We start from the raw sequence: 24,658 nt of genomic DNA on the forward strand, positions 1-24,658 counted from the left end.
ACCATCCTGGCTAACACGGCGAAACCCCGTCTCTACTAAAAACACAAAAAATTAGCCGGGCGAGGTGGCGGCGCCTGTGGTCCCAGCTACTCGGGAGGCTGAGGCAGGAGAATAGCGGGAACCCGGGAGGCGGAGCTTGCAGTGGGCTGAGATCTGGCCACTGCACTCCAGCCTGGGCGACAGAGCGAGACTCCGTCTCAAAAAAAAAAAAAAAAAAAAAAAAAAAGAAATCCCTCTCCATCTTCCATCCTTCTCCTTAACAATATGTATTAATCAGTACCTTTTTTTTTTTTTTTTGAGACAGAGTCTTGCTCTGTCGCCCAGGCTGGAGTGCAGTGGCGTGATCTCGGCTCACTGCAACCTCCACCTCCTGGGTTCAAGCAATTCTCTGCCTCAGCCTCCTGAGTAGCTGGAATTACAAGCAACCACCACCACACGTGGCTAATTTTTTGTATTTTCAGTAGAGATGGGGTTTCACCATCTTGGTCAGGCTGGTCTTGAACTCCTGACTGCGTGATCCACCCGACTCAGCCTCCCAAATTGCTGGGATTACAGGCGTGAGTCACCGCGCCCAGCAATCAGTACCTTAATGAGAAAGGGGAGACCACAGAGAACTCTGTTTCATTTCTTCTTGCAACAGGAAAAAGAGAAGAAAAAGGAAAACAGAAAGGAGGATAGTCAGCAGGTTGCTAAGGAATAGAGGCCAAGACATTCAGCTAGTTACCAATCCTCTGTAACATGGTACTGAGCCCTGAGGAGCCAGAGTTTTGAATTTTCCGATGATGACAAGAACTGTTCAAAATTATAGCACTTTTAAAGAGGCCTACAATAAAATGGAATTTGGAAAAAAAAGCAATCTTAACTCGACTTCAAATCATCGTCTTAAATAACTATGAAACCCTTTGTTTAACTGACCTGCATAAACAGCAGCTGACTGTTGCAAAGATTGAATCTGTCCACGATTGCATCCATATTTCTGATTAATTTCCCTTAAGGGAACTTCACTGATTAAATCTAATAGCACAAGACTGGTGAAAAACCTGGGAATAAATCATCAAAAGCATGGTAAGAGATCATTCACGTCTACTAGGAGATACAATGTGTGTTGCAAAATGACTAAGAACTGGAAAGGCAACAGAGGACTTATATAATACATTCTGGTAAGATTCTTAATAGAAAATAGGGTTACTGGCCGGGCGCGGTGGCTCAAGCCTGTAATCCCAGCACTTTGGGAGGCCTAGGCGGGTGGATCACGAGGTCAGGAGATCAAGACCATCCTGACTAACACAGTGAAACCCCGTCTCTACTAAAAATACAAAAAATTAGCTGGGCATGGTGGCACATGCCTGTAGTCCCAGCTATTCAGGGGGCTGAGGCAGGAGAATCGCTGGAATCTGGGAGGCGGAAGTTGCAGTGAGCCAAGATTGTGCCACTGCACTCCAGCCTGGGCAACAGAGTGAGACTACATCTCAAAAAAAAAAAAAAGAAAGAAAGAAAATAGGGTTACTGGACAAAGATTGAGATCAATGCTTGCAAAGCAAGTTTTGACATGCATTAGTACAATAGTAAAGAACTAATGTGTGTATAACAAAAAGTTGCCCATATTCAATATTGCTGCTATCAAGAAATGAGACTTGGTTCAAGAAATGTGATGACACAAAAATTTAAAAGATAACTTGATATACAGTTACATGTAAATCATTACTCCAATAAAATGACAATATAAATATAGCATCCAATTTTGATTTGAAAGGCAACAGTAGCAAAAGTAATCCAAGTATATAAATCCTTATAAAATTTATACTTAACCATATTATAAATAATATACTAAAGACTGCTTTTTAAGAAAAATCATTTCACCATCCTGGCTAACACAGTGAAACCCCATCTCTACTAAAAATACAAAAACTTAGCCGGGCGAGGTGGCAGGTGCCTATAGTCCCAGCTACTCGGGAGGCTGAGGCAGGAGAATGGCGTGAACCCGGGAGGCGGAGCTTGCAGTGAGCTGAGATCCGGCCACTGCACTCCAGCCTGGGTGACAGAGCGAGACTCCGTCTCAAAAAAAAAAAAAAAGAAAAATCATTTCATTATATTTCTCTTTTTTTTTTTTTTTTGAGATGGAATCTCACTCTGTTGCCCAGGCTGGAGTGTAGTGACACAATCTTGGCTCACTGCAACCTCCATCTCCCAGGTTCAAGCAATTCCCCCACCTCAGCCTCCCAAGTAGCTGGGATTACAGGTGCACACCACCACAAATGGCTAATTTTTGTATTTTTAGTAGAGACAGGGTTTCACCACATTGGCTAGGCTGGTCTCGAACTCCTGACCTCAAGCAATCTGCCCACTTTGGCCTCCCAAAGTGCTGGGATTACAGGTGTGAGCCACTGCACCCAGCCAATTTCATTATATTTCAAAGAAGCTAACAGCCTGTATCAATTTATCCACCTGAATCTTTTAATTAGCTCTTCTTCCCTATTGGTAGTGAATCACTTCTAAGCATGATATAAAGCATAACCCCAGGTGAAGTCACAGTAAGTTGGTGGTTCTTCTGATCAACACCTTCTTTACAAAAGAGAGGTAATTAAATATTATACTTTAAAATATAAGATCTTTATATATAAGGGCTACTAAACTGTGAACTGCAGAAAGAAACTAAAACACCAATAAATTCATTAAATACAGAAAACTTGCCAGGCGTGGTGGCTCACACCTGTAATCCCAGCACTTTGGGAGGCGGAGGCAGGCAGATCACCTGAGGTCAGGAGTTTAAGACTAGCCTGACAAACATGGAGAAACCCCGTCTCTATTAAAAACACAAAACTAGCCGGGCGCGGTGGCTCAAGCCTGTAATCCCAGCAATTTGCGAGGCCGAGACGGGCGGATCACGAGGTCAAGAGATCGAGACCATCCTGGCTAACACGGTGAAACCCTGTTTCTACTAAAAAAAATACAAAAAACTAGCCGGCCGAGGTGGCGGGCGCCTGTAGTCCCAGCTACTCGGGAGGCTGAGGCAGGAGAATGGCGTAAACTCAGGAGGCAGAGCTTGCAGTGAGCTGAGATCCGGCCACTGAGCTCCAGCCTGGGCCGCGACAGAGCGAGACTCCGTCTCAAAAAAATAAATAAATAAAAATAAATAAAAAACATAAAAACACAAAACTAGCCAGGCATGGTGGCACATGCCTGTAATCCCAGTTCCTCTGCAGGCTGAGGCAGGAGAATCGCTTGAACTCGGGAGGCGGAGGTTGCGGTGAGCCGAGATCGTGCCATTGCACTCCAGCCTGGGCAACAAGAGCAAAACTCCATCTCAAAAAAAAAAAAAGAAAATGAAAAAAAAAACCAAACTGAAAAATCTTATACTCTGCCAAAATTTTGATTTTATTGACAATGAAAGTGACTACAATAAACTGGGCATCTACTACATGCAAGACACTGTGTTAAATACTGGAAAGCCCAGAGACCTTGACGTTTACCTTTTATGGATGGCCATTTGTCGATGCTGTCTCTCAGTTCTGGTTACTACTTTTCCTTTCACACAGCGGGCCAAGAAGCCCTCTTCAACTCCCACTAGCTCTGCCACCCTTTTCATTGAAGTTGGCAACTTCTCCCATAAACAGAAAAATCGATACCAATCAATAGTAGTCCAATCCTCGAACATAGGTGTAACCTAAAAGAAAAAAGTATTATTCATTAACTAAAACTATTACATCACAAAAAACCATTATACACAACCTTCATATTAAAGACAAAAGCCAGGCGTGATGGTATGCACCTGTAGTCCCAGCTACTCAGAAGGCTGAGATGGAAAGATCGCTGGAACCCAAAAGTTTGAAGCTGCAGTGAGCTATGACTGCGCCACTGCACTCTAGCTCAACTGACTGGGTGAGACTCTGTCTCTAAAAAAAATGAAATAAAATAAATAAAATGGCCAGCTGTGGTGGTTCATGCCTGTAATCCCAATGTTTTAGGAGGCCAAGGCAGGAGGATCGCTTGAGCCCAGGAGTTTGAGGCTGCAGTAAGGTATGACTGTGCTACCGCACTCCAGCCTGGGCAACAGAGCAAGACTCCATTTCAAAAAAAATTACAATAAAATAAAATTACTTAAAATAAAAAGACAAAGGCCTCAGGATTTACAAAAATGTCTAACTGCGATAATACCTCATTTATATGGAAACATCATTTATTCACAAACAATGCACTGCCAGGACAAATGGAAAGAGATCATTAAGCATACAAACTGGATTTTATAGAACCCAAGTCTTTTTTTTTTTTTTTTTTAAGACAAGGTCTTGTTCTATCATCCAGGCTGGGATACAGTTCACTGCAGCTTCAACCTCCTGTGCTCGAGCAATCCTCCCACTTCAGCCTCCCAAGTAACTGGGGCTATAAGGTGAGTGACACCACATCTGCCTAATTTTCTAATTTTTTTGGTGAAACTGGGTTTTATTCTGTTGCCCAGGTTGGTCTCTGACTCCTGGCCTCAAGCAATTCTCCTGCCTCAGACTCTCAATATGCTGGGATTACAGGCATCAGCCACTGCACCTGGCCAGAACCTAAGTTTTTAATCATAGACACTTCTAATATCAATATTCTAACTGTAGTTAGAATCTTAAGCATTCTGACTAATTTTCAAGAAAGAATCAATAACATAGAGGAGAGAAGGGAAGAATCAATATTCAGAATTGATATATACCCAAAATGTCAAGATTCAACAAAAATTATGAAACATATAAGAAATAGGAAAGTGCATCTCAAACACAGGGGGAAAAGCAGGCAAAAGAAATAAAAAGAAATACCTTTGAGAGGCTCCAGCTACTGAAATAAGACTTCAAAGCAAACATTATAAACATGGTTTAAAAAAAAAAAAAAAAAAAAAAAGGCATGCTTGAAGTAAAAGGCACGATGCCAATGTCTCATTAAGTAGAGAATACAATAAAGAGAAAATTATTTTTTAAAGAACCAAATGAAAATTCTGGAGTTAAAAGTACAATAACTGGCCAGGCACAGTGGCTCGTGCCTATAAACCCAGCACTTTGGGAGGCTGAAAGGAGAGGACCACTTGAGCTCAGGAGTTCGAGACCAGCATGAGCAACATGGTGAAACACTGTCTCTACAAAAAAATACAAAAATTAGCCAGGGATGATGGCATATGCCTCTGGTCCCAGCTACTTGGGAGGCTGAGGTGGGAAGATTGCTTGAGCCCAGAAGGTCAAGGCTGCAGTGAGCCATAACTGTGCCACTGTACTCTTGTCTGGGCAACAGAGCAAAAACCTGTCTCAAAAAAAAAAAACTGCAATAACTAAAATGGGGTTTACTATGTTGCCCAGGTTGGTCTTGAACTCTTAAACTCAAATAACGCTCCTGCCTTGGCCTTGGCCTTCCAAAGTGCTAGGATTAAAGGTGTGAGCCACCAAACCTGGACCTAAAATGGATAATTTACTAGAGAGATCAACAAGATATCCAAGCTGGCATAAGAAAGAATCAGCAAACATGAATAGATTAATAATGACTATGCAATCTGAAAGAGGGAGAAGAGAAAGCAGAAAAAATGAACAGAGCCTTAAAGGAATATGAGAAACATTAAGTGTACCGAGATATGCATAATGAGTACCAGGAGAAGACAGAAAGGAAAAGGAAAATCATCTGAAGAATTTATGGCTGAAAGTATTCCAAATTTGGTGGAAAACATTAACCTACATATCCAAGACACTCAGTGAACTCCAAGCAGGATACATACAAAGACATCTACACAACGACGCATCACAGTCAAAACATTAAAGCTAAAGAAAAAAAATCTTGAAAACAGCAAGTCATCGTGTATAAGAGAAACCTGATAAGATTAACAGCTAACTTCTCAACAGAAAAAAGAAGGCCAGAAAATGCAGTGAGATGACATATCAAACCACTCAAAGAAAAAAAAAAATCTGTCAACTAAACATTGTTTTTTCTTTTGAAACAGGGTCTGGCTCCGTCACTCTGGACAAAACCTGAGAAAATTTTGCTAGCAAATCCATTTTATAAGAAATACTAAGGCCGGGCGCAGTGGCTCACGCCTGTAATCCCAGCACTTTGGGAGGCCGAGGCGGGCGGATCACGAGGTCAGGAGATCGAGACCATCCTGGATAACACGGTGAAACCCAGTCTCTACTAAAAATACAGAAGTGGTGCGCGCCTGTAGTCCCAGCTATTCGGAGGCTGAGGCAGGAGAATGGCGTGAACCCGGGAGGCGGAGCTTGCAGTAAGCCGAGATCGCGCCACTGCACTCCAGCCTGGGCAGAAATACTAGCCAGGCGCAGCGGCTCACGCCTGTAATCCCAGAATTTTGGGAGGCTGGGTGGGCAGGGGGGTGGAGGCTGGATCACTCGAGGTCAGGAGTTCGAGACTAGCCTGGTCAACATGGCAAAACCCTGTCTCTACTAAAAATACAAAAAAAAAATTAGCCAGAAGTGGTGGCGCATTCCTGTAATCTCAGGGACTCAGGAGACTGAGGCGCGAGAATTGCTTGAACCTGGGAGGCAGAGGTTGCAGTGAGCAGAGACTGCACCACTGTACTCCAGCCTGGGCAACAGAATGAGACTGTCTCCAAAAAAAAAAAGAAGAAACAAAGAAATACTAAGGAAAGCTCTTCAGCTTGAAAGAAACTCACCCAAAACCATATTTCAATTCCAAACAAAAAAATCAAAGAGCGTCAACAAAGGAAATTATGTGGGTACATATAAAAACAGTATCATTACATATTTCTCTTTTCTTCTGAGTGATTTAAAAGGCAACTTATAAAACAATATGCATATAATTGTACTGTATTGGGTTTGTTTGTTTGTTTGAGACACGGTCTCACTCTGTTGCCCGGGCTAAAGTGCAGTGGCACAATCTCAGCTCACTGCAACCTCTACCTCCCAGGTTCAAGTGATTCTCGTGCCTCAGCCTCCTGAGTAGCTAGAATTATAGATATGCACCACCACACCCAGCTCATTTTTATATTTTTAGTAAAGATGGGGCTTCACCATGATGGCCAGGCTGGTCTTGAACTCCTGACCTCAAGTGGTCCACCCGCCTCAGCCTACCAAAGTGCTGAGATTACAGGCATGAGCCACCACGCCCTGCCAATATGCATATAATTGTATTGTTGGGCCCATAACATATAAAAATCACAATATATTTGACAGTATCAGCCCACAGGAGGCAGGTGAAAGCAAAGCTGTACCGAACTAAGGAAATGACAAGAGATGGTGTCCCAAATCCATAGAAATAAATGAAGAAAAAAACACAATCATAAATAAGAACGTTAATGAAGCAAACTCTGTAAAGTATATTTGCTCTCCTTTCTTCTCTCAGCTTCTCTAAAAACATTGAATTACATAAAATACTAAGTATAACAACATACTGTTAGGTTTGCAACACATAATGATGTCATTAAGTACAACAATGGCACAAAAAAAGGTATCAAAATAGAGTTATTTAAGAATACTTCTTTATCTCACTGCAATTAAGTTAGTATAAATTTTCAGCTGTACCTGATAATCCCTTGAGTAACCATAAAAAAAAAAAAGAGAGCAAAAAATATAGAGAAAAATGTACAAAATTAAAATGTCATACAATTTTGTGCTGCATAGTCACATTTTGGTCAATGACAAACTGCATATATGACAGTAGTCCCATTAGATTATAATGGAGCTGAAAAATTAATATTGCCTAGTGACATCATAGTCATCAAAACGTCTAACATGTTGCATTACCTTTTCTATGTTTAGAAATGTCTAGATACACAAATACTTACCATTGTATTACAACTGCCTACAGTATTCAGTAGAGTAACATGCCAAACAAGTTTGTAGCCTAGCAGCAGTTAGGTTATACCATATATCCTAGGTGTGCAGCAGGCCATACCATCTAAATTTGTGTGAGTACACTCTGTAATATTCACACAAGAACAAAATTGCCCAAAGATGCAATTCTCAGAATGTATCACTGTCCTTAAGCGATAATGACTATACTAAAAAATAATCCCTTCATTCAAAAAAGAGCCGTAAAAGAGGTACAGGGGAACAAATTCTCTGAGAATACCGACTGTAGTTGAAAACTTCAATACCTGAGTTTCAACAATGAATAGAACTACTAAGAAAATCAAAAGGAAATAGAAGACTAAAACAACACTCTAAGTCAATTAGACCTAAGAGACATCTATAGAACTCCACCAAACCATAGCAAAATGTATAGCTGTCTCTTATTATCTGTGGGGGACTGGTTCCAGGACCTCCTGCAGATAACAAAATCCGTGGATGCTCAAGTCTCTGATATAAAATGATAGTGTCTATATATAACCTAGACACATCCTGCCATATGCAGAGTAATCATCTAGAGTAATTATAATACCTAATACCACATAAATACTAGATAAATAGCTGATAAACTGTATTATTTAGGGAATAATGACAAAAGAAACTATAAGTTCACACAGAAAAAAAAAATTTTGAGATAGTCTCACTCTGTCACCCAGGCTGGAGTGCAATGGCGCGATCTCGGCTCACTGCAACCTCTGCTTCCCAGGTTCAAGTGATTCTTCTGCCTCAGCCTCCCAAGTAGCTGGGATTGCAGGCGAGTGCCACCACGCCCAGCTAATTTTTGTATTTTGTAATTTTGTATTTTTAGTACAGACAGGGTTTCACCATGTTGGTCAGGCTGGTCTCAAACTCCTGACCTCAGATGATCCGCTGAAAGAAAGAAAAGAAAGAAAGAAGGAAAGAAAAAGAAAGAAGAAGGAAAGGAAAGGAAAGGAGAAAAGAAAAGAAAGAGAGAGAAAAAGAAAAGAAAACAAAAATGAAAACTATTTAGCTGGACTGATCAAGAAATGATGGGCCGGGGGTGGTGGCTCAAGCCTGTAATCCCAGCACTTTGGGAGGCCGAGACGGGTAGATCACGAGGTCAGGAGATCGAGACCATCCTGGCTAACATGGTGAAACTCCATCTCTACTAAAAAATACAAAAAACTAGCCGGGCGAGGTGGCGGGCGCCTGTAGTCCCAGCTACTCGGGAGGCTGAGGCGGGAGAATGGCGTGAACCCAGGAGGCACAGCTTGCAGTGAGCCGAGATCCAGCCACTGCACTCCAGCCTGGGCGACAGAGCGAGACTCCGTCTCAAAAAAAAAAAAAAAAAAAAAGAAATGGTGCAGGACAATTCAAATTACTAAAATCAGGAATGAAAGAGGAACCACCCCCATCATCCTTACATAAATAAAAAGGATTAGAAGGGAATACTATGGACAACTAAATGCCAACAAATTAGATAATCTATGTGGACTATTTTCTGGAAATACACAAACTACCAAAACTGATTGAAGAAAAAACAGAAACTCTGAATAGTTATAATAAGTAAAAAGATTAAATTCATCATCAAAACATTTACTCCAAAGTAAAGCACAGGCCCAGGTGGCTTGACTGGTGAAATTCACCAAACATTTAAATAACAATTAACAGCAATCTTTAACAAATTCTTAAAAAAAAAAAAAAAACAGAAGAGGAAGAAATATATCCTAACTCATACTGTGCAGTTAATATTACTCCAAAACCACACAAAGACATCACGAGAAAAGAGAACTACAGGTCAATGTATCTTATGACGAAAATACTAGCAAACCAAATAAAATACTAGCAAACCAAATCCAGCAACATAAAAAGGATTATACAACCTAACCAAGTCAGATACTCTCTTTTGGAATGGAAGTATTTATCCAATGCCTATACCCCCATTGCATCTTGCGAGTAACTAACTTAGCTTTTTTTATTTCACAGCCTCATTGGTGAAAAGCACTAGCCTTCTTTCAGATGAGACTTTGGACTTTTGAGTTAATGATGCAATGAGTTAAGACTTTGGGGGACTGTTGGGAAGGGATGGTTGTATCTTGGAATATGAGAAGGTCATGAGATTTAGGGGCAGGGTGGATTTATATAGTTTAGATATGTGTCCCCACCGAATTTGATGTTGAAATGTAATCTTCAATGCTGGAGATGGGGCCTGGTAGCAGGTGATTGGATCATGAAGACCGTTTCTTATGGTTTAACACCATCCCCCTTGGTGCTGTCATTGCAACAGTGAGTTCTTGTGAGATCTGGTTGTTTAAAAGTGAGTGGCACCTCCCACCTCTCTCTCACTCTCTTTCTCTTGCTCTGGCCATATAAGATGTGCCTATTTCCCCATTACTTTCTGCCATGATTGGAAGCTTTCTGAGGCCTCCCAGAAGTAGAAGCCACTGTGCTTCCTGTACAGCCTGCAGAATCATAAGCCAATTAAACTTCTTTTCTTTATAAATTATCCAGTCTCCATAATTTCTTTACAGCAGTGTGAGAATGGACTAATACAGTAAGCCAAAAAGAATAGCTATGAACACTGAAAAAGCAGAGCAATGAAGGGAAACTTGCCCTACCAGAAAGTTTTTAATTAAAACAGAGGCACTGGCACAAAAATCAGTCAAACTGGTCTTTTGTCAGACCAAGAAGTGAAACAGAAATATACACAATGACAAATGGAATTAGAAATGTACCCAAATACAAATGGAAATACAGAAGATAAAAGTTGCCATCTTGAGTCATTACGTAAATTAATTTTTTAATAAATGATGCTGAGATTACAGATAGCCATTATGAAAAAAACATGAAACTGAAGAACCATATGCTAGAATACACTCCAAATGAAGCAGAGCTCAAAATAGGAGGAGGCCAGGCACAGTGGCTCACACCTGTAATCCCAGCACTTTGGGAGGCCAAGGCAGGTGGATCACCTGAGGTTGGAAGTTCAAGACCAGCCTGACCAACATGGAGAAACCCCATCTCTACTAAAAAAAAAAAATACGAAATTAGCCAGGCATGATGGCGCATGCCTGTAATCCCAGCTACTCAGGAGGTTGAGGCAAGAGAATTGCTTGAACCTAGGAGGCGGAGGTTGCGGTGAGCCAAGATTGCACCTTGCACTCCAGCCTGGGCGACAAGAGCAAAACTCCATCTCAAAAAAAAAAAAAAAAAAAAAATAGGGGGACCACAACTATACAATTACTTGAAGAAAATGTGGGTGAATTCCTTAATAATCTCAGAGCAAAAAAAAGTTCTCACTAATTCAAAAGTTCATAAATTCAACTGCATTTTTTTTTAAATGCCAGATAAAACATACAATAAGCAAAGTCAAAAGACAAGTGAAAAACCAAGAGGAAAATCCTTCTACTTACACTACAAAGCACCAATCTCCCTAATATATAAAAAACCTTTAAAACTAAAAACAAAACAAAAACAAACAAACACACACCACACACAACAGAACAATGAGCAAAAGACATGGACAATTCACTGGGGAGGGAGGTGGGGAATCCTCCCATTAGCAATCACTCCCCATTTTCGTCCAGCCTCCTCACACTCCCCCAGCCCTGGGTAACTACTAAGGCACTAAATGTACTTTTTGTTTCTATACACTGCCATTCTGGATATTTTATATAAATGGGGGAAAATGTTCAAATTTACTCATAATGTAAAAAAATGTAAACTAAAACTACACTCAAAAATACAAAAGCTTAACAATATTCTCACTACTTGCGAGGCCGTGAAAAAACAACTACTCTCATATATCACTGGTAAAACAGGAAAATGATACAAACTCTACAGAGATCAACTTTGCAAAACCAAAATCACTTATGGTTTTACATCTTACCCAGCAGTTGCACTTTCGGGAGTCTTTCCTAAAGATACACCTCCATAAAACTAAACACTGTGTGTACCACATTATTTACTGCAGCATAATTTGCCACAACAAAATATTGAAAACGATCCAAATGTCCATCAATATGGAACTGATAGACTAAACAACAGTACATCCACCTACACAACAGAATTATAGTTATAAAAAGGATTAAAAAATGAGTTCATATGAAGTGATTTCCAAGATACACTATTAAGAAAAAAAAGGTATAGAATAACGTATACAGCATGCTACCCTCTGTATAAAAAAGGTGAAGAATATGTATGACAATTTTCGTAAACTTAAAAAAGAGAAGAGATACATCAAAAAATGAATGAAAACAGTCATCTATGAAAGGTGGGTGGAAAAGGTGTGGAAGGGATGGTTATAGGAGTCAGACTTCTCTGACTATTCTTGTTTATATAGTTCTGACTTTTGAATCACAGAAATATTTTATATATTCAAAATATAAAATAGTACATGCAAATACTAAATGTTTTGTCTAACTTAAAACAAACGTATTTTAATTGCCAGTGCTTTGAGCTAGGGGTCAAGGCCTTTTGAGCACGAGTCTGTTGATTAGAATTTACCATGGCTTTCTTAAACCATAACCACAATACATTGTTTAAGAAATCCAGTTTTTGTTCTATAACGTGAAGTTAGAAATTAAAGATAATTGCTGGCCGGGTGCGACGGCTCACACTTGTAATCCCAGCACTTTGGGAGGGCGAGGACGGTGGATCACTTGAGGTCAGGACTTCAAGACCAGCCTGGCCAACAAGGTAAAACCCTGTCTCTACTAAAAATACAAAAATTAGCCAGGTGTGGTGGCATGCACCTGTAGTCCCAGCTACTCAGGAGGCTAAGGCACAAGAATCGCTTGAACCTGGGAGGCAGAGGTTGCAATGAGCCAAGACTGTGCCACTGCACTCCAGCCTGGGCAACAGAGTGAGATTCTACTAAAAAAAAAAAAAAAAAAAAAAAATTAGAAATTAAAGATCATTGCAAAATAAACTTTGAGCAGTGTCCTTTTGGTTTTTCCCGTCTAAATTCCTGTAACTTTTTCTCAGACCTTTCAGTTATCTCACTTATATTTTTTTGTTTGTTTTTAAGAGACGAGGTTTCTTGCTGTCACCAAGGCTGGAGCATGGTGGTGCGATCATAGCTCACTATAACCTAGAACTCCTGGGTTCAAGTGATTCTCCTGTCTCAGCCTTGTAAGTAGCTGGAATTACCAGCATGCACCACCACACACAACTAATCTTTAATTTTTTTTTTTTTTTTTTTTGGTAGTAATAGATTCTTGCTCTGTTGCCCATGCTGGTCTCAAATTCCTGGCCTCGGGTGATCCTTCTGCCTCAGCCTAATTTTCTCAGAAGCAAACTGACATGAACAAGTTTGGGAACACAACTAACTCTTGAAGGGCATGCAACTCGAATGGTGAGAGAAGTACACAAGACCACTAACCACAAACATTCAGCATAATAACACTGCCAATAGTCTTCATATTTTAGAGAGGGAACAGGAGTAGGAATAGTTAGGTAATTTGGCAAATGACTTACATAATGTTTATGGGAGAATTTACTAGAAATAATAGATAATGTTATTAAATATTTATTCAGATACCAAATATTCATCAAAGACTATCAGCCCTGAGGTGGGAATTATTATCTCCATTTTACAAATGAGGAAATGAAATCTTAAGAGAGGTTAAGTACTTACCCAAGGTTGTACGATTACTAAGTGATGAGGCCAAAAGTTGAACTAAGGCAGTCTGACCCTAAAGCCCACAATCTTAGCCACTGTATAATAAATGAGACTTATTTTTAAGGCCATGATAGATGACCGGTGAAACCTGCTTTGAGATTCCTCCCAGTCACATTCTTGGGCACAGACCTTTGAACCTATCATGCATTATGCGAGTTTGTAAGAAAAGAAAATTGGCACCGTCTAGATATTTCCGCTCTGCTCACTACATAGTGTTTTTTATTGAAACACATTTCCTGATCAGCCCCCTTCATTCTAATGAGACTTTCAATTTTACTCACCTCCCCCATCACTTGCTTATCAAAATGCATGCATCTGCTCTTAACTGACAAAATTAATTCTTTCTGATCACGTTCTTGCCAGAGAATATGACCTCCAACACTATCCAATTCTTATTAATATCTTTGTTATACAAAACAATATTCACAGAGCACTGTCTAATATAAACAAACTTTTAAAATTCTTTATGGCATTTATTATAGAGATTTTTATCAACGATGTTAAGTTCAAAGTATCCTTTTAGGACTAAATTTCTCTTAGGCAGGGAAATGCAATGTTTTTCCTAAACTTGGTTTGTCTTTTATCTTATGAATATTAACACTAATCAAGCTTCCCTCCTTCTTTTAGTTGCTAGAAAACCCAGAATCAAAGTTGACAACAGCATTGGACATGACTTAATGGCATGCATATTTGTGTACTGACCTTTGCTTGAGTTTTACATCATGATCTTATCTTTAATTTTCTGATATTACATTTTCCTTTGCTATTCTTTTATACATTGTAAAATATATATTTTTTATAAACCAACTCAAATATTTTTTGAAAGGAGGCTGGAGAAAATAAATTTAAAAGTAACTAGAACATTTAGATTATTACTTTAAAACAATTCTCTTCTTACCTTTTCTCTATGCTCACCAGTACTAACCTATGCATGGAAAACAGACAAGATGTTCTGTCAGGGTATCATTGATGTTCAGAATTATATATCTATTTTTTCTCCCTATTTTCACAAATATAATCGTTAAAACAGAACTTACCAGATAGAGAATATGAAGATCATTCTCTAAAACAAAGCCCTTCATTGCTCTTTGCAGGTCAGCAAAAATATCTAAAGTATCAGCTGGAGAAAGTGAAGAAGAAAGAGTAGCCGAACCAAGATGTGTTGGATGATACACCTTTCCTGGTTTGGGGTTAGGGTGAGGAAACAGAGGAACAAACACTCAAAATAAAACAAAATACTATCTTTCTGTATTCCAAAGCTAACCCTCCCGGCTGATAAATTTTACAAATAGTACCTTATCCAGCGCATGAAAATGTATGAGCAGGCTCTATAATAATGGTCTGAAGTTGCTAAATACAATACTGATTTACTAAAAATGAGTTGATACGCTGCTCAAAATATCAAGTTCCTTTTATACTACATGAAAAGACAATTTCCATTTACTGAGCGGTCATACACCCTCACTGAAGATGAAAAAGTGAGTAAACTGCAACTGAGAAGTCACACTTACCTTCTGTTCCATCACTGGCTTCTGTACTCTGGATGAATTCATTTTCTAGCAGCCACATCACGCAGGCCTCAATTGCTCCAAGCTGAACAGACTCTTGATTTCTCTGAATTCCTTGCTTCCCTTCTTTCATACTTGCAGCCAAAAATGTGCAGGCAGCATAACTATGCATATCTTGTGATGTACTTGCCACTCCACCAACTATTATCTGAAAGAAGATATTTGAAAATTTCTGTAACTTTTTAATAAAACAAGCAAGCCACCAGGAGCGGTGGCTCACGCCTGTAATCCCAACACTTTGGGAGGCCAAGGTGGGCAGATCACGAGGTCAGGAGATCCAGACCATCCTGGTTAACATGGTGAAACCCTGTCTCTACTAAAAATACAAAAAATTAGCCAGGCGTGGTGGTGGGCGCCTGTAGTCCCAGCAACTTGGGAGGCTGAGGCAGGAGAATGGCGTGAACCCGGGAGGCGGAGCTTGCAGTGAGCGGAGATCGCACCACTGCACTCCAGCCTGGGAGACAGAGTGAGACTCCATCTCAAAGAAATAAATAAATAAATAAAACAAAACATGCAAGCCCTCTGAATATAAAATAAAGAAAGCTATTTCATTCTCATTTTTTAAAATGTTCTTAGAATCTTAATGTAGAGATTCTTTATTAACTTTCTCATCACCACTCACTGTAACTGTTGATAACACCTGATGACAACAGAAAAGTTCTCCTTAAAGTAGATAAAATATTTTCTTAAAAAGAAAAACAAATGGGCCAGGCATGGTGGCTCACGCCTGTAATCCCAGCACTTTGGGAGGCCAAGGTGGGCAGATCAGAAGGTCAGGAGATTGAGACCATCCTGGCCAACATGGCGAAACCCCGCCTCTACTAAAAATACAAAAATTAGCTGGGTGTGGTGGCAGGCACCTGTAGTCCCAGCTACTCAGGAGGCTGAGGCACGAGAATCCTTTGAACCCAGGAGCCAGAGGTTGCAGTGAGCTGAGATGGCACCACTGCACTCCAGCCTGACAACAGAGCGAGACTCCATCTGAAAAAAAAAAAAAAAAAAAACATAAACACCAGGCACAGTGGCTCACACCTGTAATCCCAGCACTTTGGGAGGCCAAGGTGGGCAGATCACCTGAAGGCTGGTTCAAGACCAGCCTGGGCAACATGGTGAAATCCCGTCTCTATTAAAAGTACAAAAATTAGCCGGGGATGGTGGTGTGTGCCTGTAATCCCAGCTACTTGGGAGGCTGGGGCAGGAGAATTTCTTGAACCCAGGAGGCGGAGGTTGCAGTGAGCTGAGATCATGCCATTGCACTCCAGCCTGGGTGACAGAGTGAGACTCTGTCCCAAAAATAAATTTAAAAAAGAAATAAACCTAAGAGTTTCATATACTAATATTTTACCACTTTAATTTAGGCATAAAAGAGCAAATGGTAATTTAGCAAACTCTCTCTTACCTCCAGAATAGCTCGTATCATGCTGGCAGTTACTTCTTCTCCTTCTCGTCTTTGCAGACAGCTGCGAACAGGCTTTAGAGAACCCTGAAGGAGAGCTATCCCTTTTGATTTCTCAGAGTTCTTACAAATTAAGATACTCTCGCCTATAACCAAAAGATATGCATTTGCAAAATCCCAATATAGTTCCATAAGATATCTGCTAAAGAGATTTTAAGTTGATTTACTTTGCTTAAAAGGAGACAAGAGATGATAGTGGTTGATATGGTAATAAAATTATGGCTATTTTTTTGAACTCTGGACACAAGGGGATCAGAATATGCTACTCCAAACTATGCCACTTTGGCATAAGGATTATTTTGAGCTGAAGGCCTTTGGGAGGCAGCAAACACAGAAAGAACTCTTTGTCCTCTGTCCTCTCCCTACCTGCCTAAAAGCAAGAATAAATTTTTCCCTTTGTGATGATGTTTTCCCTCCCCTCTCCCATACAACACAACAACCCTTACTTATCACTGGAGACAGATCAGCACTGAGATGCGTCTGCACAAACAAACTCTACCTACTAAAATAACTTCTATCTTCCATCAGTTTCCCCCACATATTTACCTTCTCACTATTTGTTGCCCCTAAAAGCCCAGATACCTTTTCCTTTTTCTTGTCACTTCTCCACAATTTACTGTCCATTGTTAAAATGTTATATAAGACCCCAGGTTTAACAGTTTCTCAGGTCTTCAATCCTTTTCTATAAAGGCTTCCATGTACATAAAAATTAAAAGATTAGCATCAAATAAAGTTTAAATGCCTTGTCTCCTGTTAATCTGTCTGTTAATGTAATCAGCAGGTCCCAACTGCAGAACCCAAGAAAGTAAAGGAAAAGTCTTTTTCTTCCCCTACAGGATTAACCATTATTATTGAATAATGAAGTAATTAATAGAGGTACTTTCAAACCTATAAAGTAAAATGCAAATGTAAATTGTTACCAGTTATATGATAAAATAAATTCAAAAATACTTGTAGATACCCAAAATACTTGTAGATACCCAAAATTAGGAAATATTACAACATTTACTAATCTAAATGCTTTATTGTGACAACCAAATGAACAAAAATACATGAGAGCACTTATATGTTAAAGCTGTATACAACTATACGATTTGAACAAACTATCATTGCAACAATTATGACTAGAGAGAATCATAATTTTTCTTCAAAAATGAATCCAATACTGTGGGAAAGAAAACAGGTAAGAGGTTCAAAAACACAAATGAAGAATACTTTTTTTTTCTTAATAAAAATAAAACTGGCACAATGCTGGAATATCCTTACCACCCCTGGCAAAGAGAAGGTACAGATTATCCTTCCCACCTGCCAAACTGAGAATCAAAATAGGATAAAGTAAAGGGATTATAAACTCGATGATCACTGGCTATTTATCCCAGAAATGATTATAAAGATAGGCACCATTAAAAAAACAAAACAGCCAGGCAACCAACATGGTAAAAAAACAAAACAGCCAGCCTAACCAACATGGTGAAACCCCATCGCTACTAAAAATACAAAATTAGCCAGGCGTGATGGCCCATTCCTGTAATCTCAGCTACCTGGAAGGCTGAGGCAGGAGAATCACTTGAGCCCTTGAGGTAGAGGTTGCAGTGAGCCAAGATTGCACCACTGCACTCCAGCCTGGGCAACAAGAGTGAAACTTCACCTCAAAAAAAAAAAGCGGGGGGGCCAGGCGTGGTGGCTCATGCCTATAATCCCAGCACTATGGGAGGCCAAGGTGGGCGGATCACCTGAGGTCAGCAGTTCAAGACCAGCCTAACCAACATGGTGAAACCCTATCTCTACTAAAAAATGCAAAATTAGCCGGACATGATGGCACATTCCTATAATCTCAGCTACTTGAGAGGCTGAGGCAGTAAAATTGCTTGAACCCAGGAGATGGAGATTGCAGTGAACTGAGATTGCACCATTGCACTGCAGCCTGGGCAACAAGAGCAAAATTCCATGTCTAAAAAAAAACAAACAACAATAACCAAAAAAAAAAAAAAAAAACCCAAAACTTGGGAAAAAGTCTGAAACTTATACATGGACCACAAAACCGAATAAAAATTGCAAGATCTAGTATGAGAAACTATCTCACTTTGACCTCATCACCCCTTGCACTCCCCTAAGTCAACATAGTACCACACAGAAAGGAATCCCCAGGGCTCATAGCTTCTACATTGGGAAAAGAGAACCAGAGAACATATAGCTTCCCTAGCATTTCAAGAGGCTTCCCAAGAAGCCAACTCTAGTCTCACCTCACAGAGAACATGCTGGGTAACAGCACAGCTAGATCACCTGGGGTCAGGCAGAAGCAAAGCAAGGAGGCAGAGCTCATGGCAACCGGCATGCAGATCTTGGTGGTAGCTCTGTGTACCTGCCAGTGGTGGTGCCAATCAGAGGTACCAGCTAACAGTGTAGCCCACCACAAAGCCAAACTGATCACTTCCAGATGTGGTAGGAAATTCTACCTGGCTTGAATCTTTAGATGGCCAGCCTCCAGGCCCAGCGTCAAACCTCATGAGGACCCTGCCCAGGAAGGGAGATGACCATCACAGTGCATTTTGGAAAGGAGCAGGGGCTAGTTCTGCCAAACCTGGGGTTTTAAACAGTGCTCAGCTCAGCCTCAAGGACCTGCCCCAGGTGGAAGATGCCTATCATAGTGTATTTTTGCAAAGTGCAGGGACTAGTTCTGCCATACGGGTGGAAGTTTAAACAGCCCTCAGTTCAGTCTCAAAGCCCATTCCAAGTCCCCACCTAGGCAGGGAGGCAAACCTCAGATATGCACTTATTTTATTTTATTTTTAAAGGGGGGATCTCTGTCGCTCGCACTGGAGTGCAGTGGCATGATCATAACTCACTGAAGCCTCAAACTCCTGGGCTCAAGCGATCCTCCCATCTCAGCCTCCCAAGTCACTGGGATACAGGCATGAGCCACCATGCTCAATCATGCATTTCCACTGAGCATAGCAGCTGGTCCACTGGTCCAGAATAGCAACTCCACCTAACCTCGGGGCCCAGCCTGCAACACTGTCCAAGTGCAGATCTCAAATAGGGGTACCACCTGGCCAAGGAATACACTCTGAGGCCCAGCCAAGAGGTGACTGCAGTGCCAAATGAGCAACTCTGTCTGATTGTAGAGCTCAGCTAGTGGGTTCACCTGATACAGAACCCAGCCAGCAGTCCCACCCAAACTCAGAGCAAAGGCAGCAGCCCAACTATCTAGAGAAGCCAAAAGCAAGCTTTGCCTGCTCAGGGCTGCTATCAGTTGGCCTATTCAGAATCAAAGGCTAGACAACTGAAGTTCTATCCCTGTCAAAGAACACCTATAAAAGCCAGAGATAGCTGTCTCCTCAAATGTGCAGATACCAACACAAGAACACAGATTACAAAGAACCAGGAAGCCAAGATACCTTCAAAAGAAACTAACAAAGTTCCAACAATGAACCCTAAAGAAATGAAGATCTGTGAAATGAGAAAGAATCTAGAATAATTCTCCTAAGAAAGTCCAACGAACTACAAAGATATATGGATAAAAAGTCAAATAAAATTTGGAAAACAATATACAAACAAAACAAGAAGTTTGACAAAGAAATAGAAACAATAAAAAAGAAAGAGAAATCTTAGAAATGAAGAATACAATGACTGAACTGAAAAATGCAATGAAAGCTTTAGCAGCAGGCTTAAATCAAGCAGAAGAGAGAGAGATTAGGGAGTTGGAGGGATGAGAAGATGGTCAAAGAGTACAACGTTTCAGTTAGACAGGAAGAATAAATGATAAGTATTTGGGGGTGATATGTTAATTGGCTTAATTCCATCATTTTGCATTGTATACAGATAGCATCACTGTGTGCCTCATAAATATATACAGTTATAATTTGTCAATATCCAATTTTTAAAAATCACATGAATATAACACCTGGCTTTTGCAATGGCTACAAAACAGCTCAGCTTAAGAAAGAAAACAATCAACTAGCATTAGCAGCAAGATACACAAGCCACTTTGGCCTGTTTAAAGGTCTTTTGCGGCTTTGATTCTTCAACAAAACAAACTGCGCTTTTTCTGAATGGGCAAGGTTTATGAAATGTCCAGATGAACATCAGTATATATGTACAGGTTCCTGCAACCACCTGTCTGGGGAGGACTCATCCACATCACAAGAGGGAAGTCGAAATTATTTAGAATCAAATAATTTATTACTGACTGCTGAACCTGCAAATTGCTATATTGGCACAAAGCACTATCTTCCTAAGCTGGAAGATTCTAAGTCGTCTATGGAAAGACTGAAGTGTCATTTAAATAAAACACCATGTGCTATCCAGGAATATCACTTATAAAATGCACAGAATTTCCAATGATGCTACATGATACAAAAAGCATGACCAAGTATTTAAATCTCCATAGTGAATATAAAACACTATATTCCTATATTCTTGATTAGCTTGAAGTTATGAGCAAGTCATATGACATCCTGAAATACAATGATATGCAAGGTCAAAAGCTTGGAAGTCTTTAAGACCTCAGAAATGAACTTATTACGTATATTTTAGTTCTGTTTGAATGTTATCTCATTTAAGGCTTGATAATTATCCCAGGGCACTAACCTTCCAATTGTTCTTTCCCATAATATATACAAGCTAAGAACATAACACAGCAAATAAGAACTCATCTTATTTCTTATTTCTCCTTATCTTCTACATTAACTAAGAGACCCTCTGTCCCTGAGAGAAGATTATCTGTGTAAAATGGACTTATACTCCATTCCCCAGAGGTCTGAGTCCACTGAGAATTGAGGATGGGCAGAGGTAGGCAAATAGGAATGGGAAGGAAGAATCTCACTCTCTTCCCCCAACTCTTTCTAAGCATATACATATAATCTGCATATTTTGTAGGTAAAGTAAGAGAGAAACAGGATAAACTTCTCTGATGTCAGCTGTAGGAAAAATCCAACAAATTGGAAGTTGTTGTTTTTTTTTTTAATCATCAAAATTTTCAGGGCTTAAAAGAAAGGCAGACCAATGCCCTTCAGGGATTGTAAATGAGTCATTTATTATTGGGGCTGAGACTGAAAGCTGTTCCAATAGCCATTCGCGTCTTCTTAAGTATTAGTTGAGCACATGGCCACCCAAGCTAAAGATTATATTTCCCAGCCTCTCTTGGGGAATATAACCATGTGAAATGCAACCATGTGAAAGTTGGGTAATGTAGCCATGTGAAAGTTCTGGCCCACTGTACGTGAAGAGAAATACTATGTGCAACTTCTGAGCAGTGGCCTCTTTGCTTCCTTATCTCCCCTTCCTGATGGCTGAAATGCAGATGTGATGAGAGAGACGAGACTAGCCATCTTATACCAAGGATAGAAACTATATTGCTGAAAATGTTAAAACAAAATAGAAGACTAGGTCCCCGACACACTATAGCTGTCATATAAGGCCTAAATTACAGTTACGTCATATAAGGCCTAGAATACAATTTTACTGTTATATGAGAAAGAAATTAATGTCTATCTTGTTAAACACCTATTGTACTGGTTTTTGTTACAGCAGTGAGTTTATATTCTAACTAATCCAGTTACCGATAAATTATGGTCAATTTTTAGTATTTGTGGTAGTCATGTTCTATAAACTTGCCACGAACACAGAATACTGAACCCTTGCTGCCAAGGAAGATAGATGATTAGGTTCCTGCAAGCCTCTAGTAAAAACGTTTTCATCACTTAATCAATACAAAACCTTGTTTTATGCATGTTTCTGTTTAAAGATATCTTATTTAATGTATACAGTTGTTTACATTGCGCTCCAGCAAACAGCATTGTAATTCATGCCTACAGAAAACTGATCACATATTTTCTCCATAAGGCACATCACAGCCTTAATGCACTAGGGAACATTAGATAGCATTGCAGTACTTTGCTTGCCGGTCATGTTAAACAGCAAAATCACCGACTAAAAGCACAAAAATGTGAAAACTGTGGCACTAACTAGCCCATTAAAAAGAAGCTTGCTCACAGTATAAGAGCTGAAACAAGAACGCAGAGCTTTGGCTTGTTCAACCGCAGCAGGGAAAGTGTGCTTGGAAAGATTCAAATTTTTCGCAGATCTGCATATGTCCGCAAAAGCCCCAGAGGTATTATTTCGGGATTCTGAATAAATTCTGTTAAGGTGGAAAATTCAAATATGGAATCCATGAATAATGAGAACTGACATATTTGGGGACTTCATGTGACAAGTCAGTTTATTCTAAAAGTTACTTCCTCAGTGTACTACGCAGGTTCCTCTGCCTAGAATATCCATTTCCTATCCACTTTCTGTATTCTCTGGATTTCCTGATTTCTCTTCAGTAACCACAGAACTGTTTGCCTGTTTTTTTTTTTTTTTTGACATATCTAATAAAATATTGGAATCAATTATGTCCTAGGGTAGAAAGATAACAATTATGTCCTAGAGTGGAAAGTGGCAGGGAATGTTCCTCCCAGGGTTCTTTAATGTTAGATGGTTGATAATGATTTAGTTACACATATAACAATACAGCACATTAGAAATAAAGTTTGCTGCCGTTTTGACATTTAATTCAAACAAACCTCTTCCTCACTGCTTAAGACAAAACTTTTGTTTGGATTGCTGGTGTAAAAAAAAAAAAAAAAAAAAAAAAAAAATCATAACTTGCTGGTACAAGGTAGGAAAATGAAAAGGTGTTTTTTCAGAGCCAGCACCGATTTCAAGAAAAAAGACGGGATGTCAAGTTCCTATTCCCGAAGTGTGAAGGTACATCCCAGCATCCTTGTCTGATTTCTGAGACCAGTCACCTAAGTTGAACTAACGTCTGTGAAAATTAATTAGTGCTAAAGAGTAGACTATACTTAGAAATTAAAAATCATATTCCAGCTAAATAATAATAAGTCATCTTGATTTACATAATACTAAATCATTTTATGGTATACAATACAAAAGAAAACCTTAATTCAACATTTGTAGAAAATCAACAGTTGATGATATATATATGAAAATTATAACTCTTACTCACTATAAATATTAAGTGAATCCAAAAAGATGACATGAGTGCACTGGATAATAAAGAAATATAGCATGATGAGAAACAGGTTGCCAGGCACTAGTAGGCACAAGTAGACACTGTCTTTCAGCAATGCTGCTACAATTAAATTCAAACTCACGGCCGGGTGCGGTGGCTCAAGCCTGTAATCCCAGCACTTTGGGAGGCCGAGGCGGGCGGATCACGAGGTCAGGAGATCGAGACCATCCTGGCTAACATGGTGAAACCCCGTCTCTACTAAAAATACAAAAAACTAGCCGGGCGTGGTGGCGGGCGCCTGTAGTCCCAGCTACTCGGAGGCTGAGGCAGGAGAATGGCCTGAACCTGGGAGGCGGAGCTTGCAGTGAGCCGAGATCGCGCCACTGCACTCCAGCCTGGGTGACACAGCGCGAGACTCTGTCTCAAAAAAAAATAAATAAATAAATAAATAAATAAATAAATAAATTCAAACTCACTTACCTACTGTGTCCACTCCTTTCCTGCCAGCACGACCAGCCATCTGCTTATAAGTAAGAATATCTAAAGGTCGACCACCAAAAATAGGGGTTCGAATAATCACACGACGTGCAGGTAAATTCACCCCAGAAGAAAGAGTAGAAGTCGCCGCCAAGACCCGAATGAGACCTTGACGGAAGGCTCCTTCAATAATATCTCTCTCTTCTAAAGTAAGACCTAAAAAAAGGATGTTTTTATATATTTATTGATATATAATGAAAATATTATATGTGACCACTTACAAATGGATTTGAGTCTGCTTCAAGCCTCTAAAGATTTTTGAAACTATTGTTATGACTGCTGACAAAGGAGTCATCACAGTCTACCTCTTTAACAGTATAATCTGGCCGGGTGCAGTGGCTCATGCCTGTAATTCCAGGACTTTAGGAGGCTGAGGCAGGTGGATCGCTTGAGGTCAGGAGTTCGAGACCAGCCTGGCCAACATGGTGAAACCCCACCTCTACTAAAAATACAAAAATTAGCTGTGTATGGTCGTGGGCACCTGTTATCCCAGCTAGTCAGGAGGCTGAGGCAGGAGAATCACCTGAACCTGGGAGGCAGAGTTTGCAATGAGCCGAGATCACATCATTGCACTCCAGCCTGGGCAATAGAGCAAGACTC

General features: G+C 40.0%; 1 protein-coding gene across 1 annotated transcript in view; it reads right to left on the reverse strand.

The window, feature by feature from the left end:
- Window positions 1-24,658, reverse strand: part of POLQ (DNA polymerase theta) — a 106,302-nt gene that overhangs the window by 56,470 nt on the left and 25,174 nt on the right. Inside the window, exons 9-14 of the mRNA XM_025376375.1 lie at window positions 24,002-24,214; window positions 16,450-16,592; window positions 14,994-15,198; window positions 14,520-14,662; window positions 3,471-3,664; window positions 916-1,040 (exon numbers count right to left, since the gene is read on the reverse strand). Of these exons, the coding sequence (XP_025232160.1) occupies window positions 916-1,040; window positions 3,471-3,664; window positions 14,520-14,662; window positions 14,994-15,198; window positions 16,450-16,592; window positions 24,002-24,214 (1,023 nt within the window). The remainder of the gene's footprint in view (window positions 1-915; window positions 1,041-3,470; window positions 3,665-14,519; window positions 14,663-14,993; window positions 15,199-16,449; window positions 16,593-24,001; window positions 24,215-24,658) is intronic.

This window comes from Theropithecus gelada, chromosome 2 (genome assembly GCF_003255815.1).
Source record: "Theropithecus gelada isolate Dixy chromosome 2, Tgel_1.0, whole genome shotgun sequence".
Classification (NCBI taxonomy): domain Eukaryota; kingdom Metazoa; phylum Chordata; class Mammalia; order Primates; family Cercopithecidae; genus Theropithecus; species Theropithecus gelada.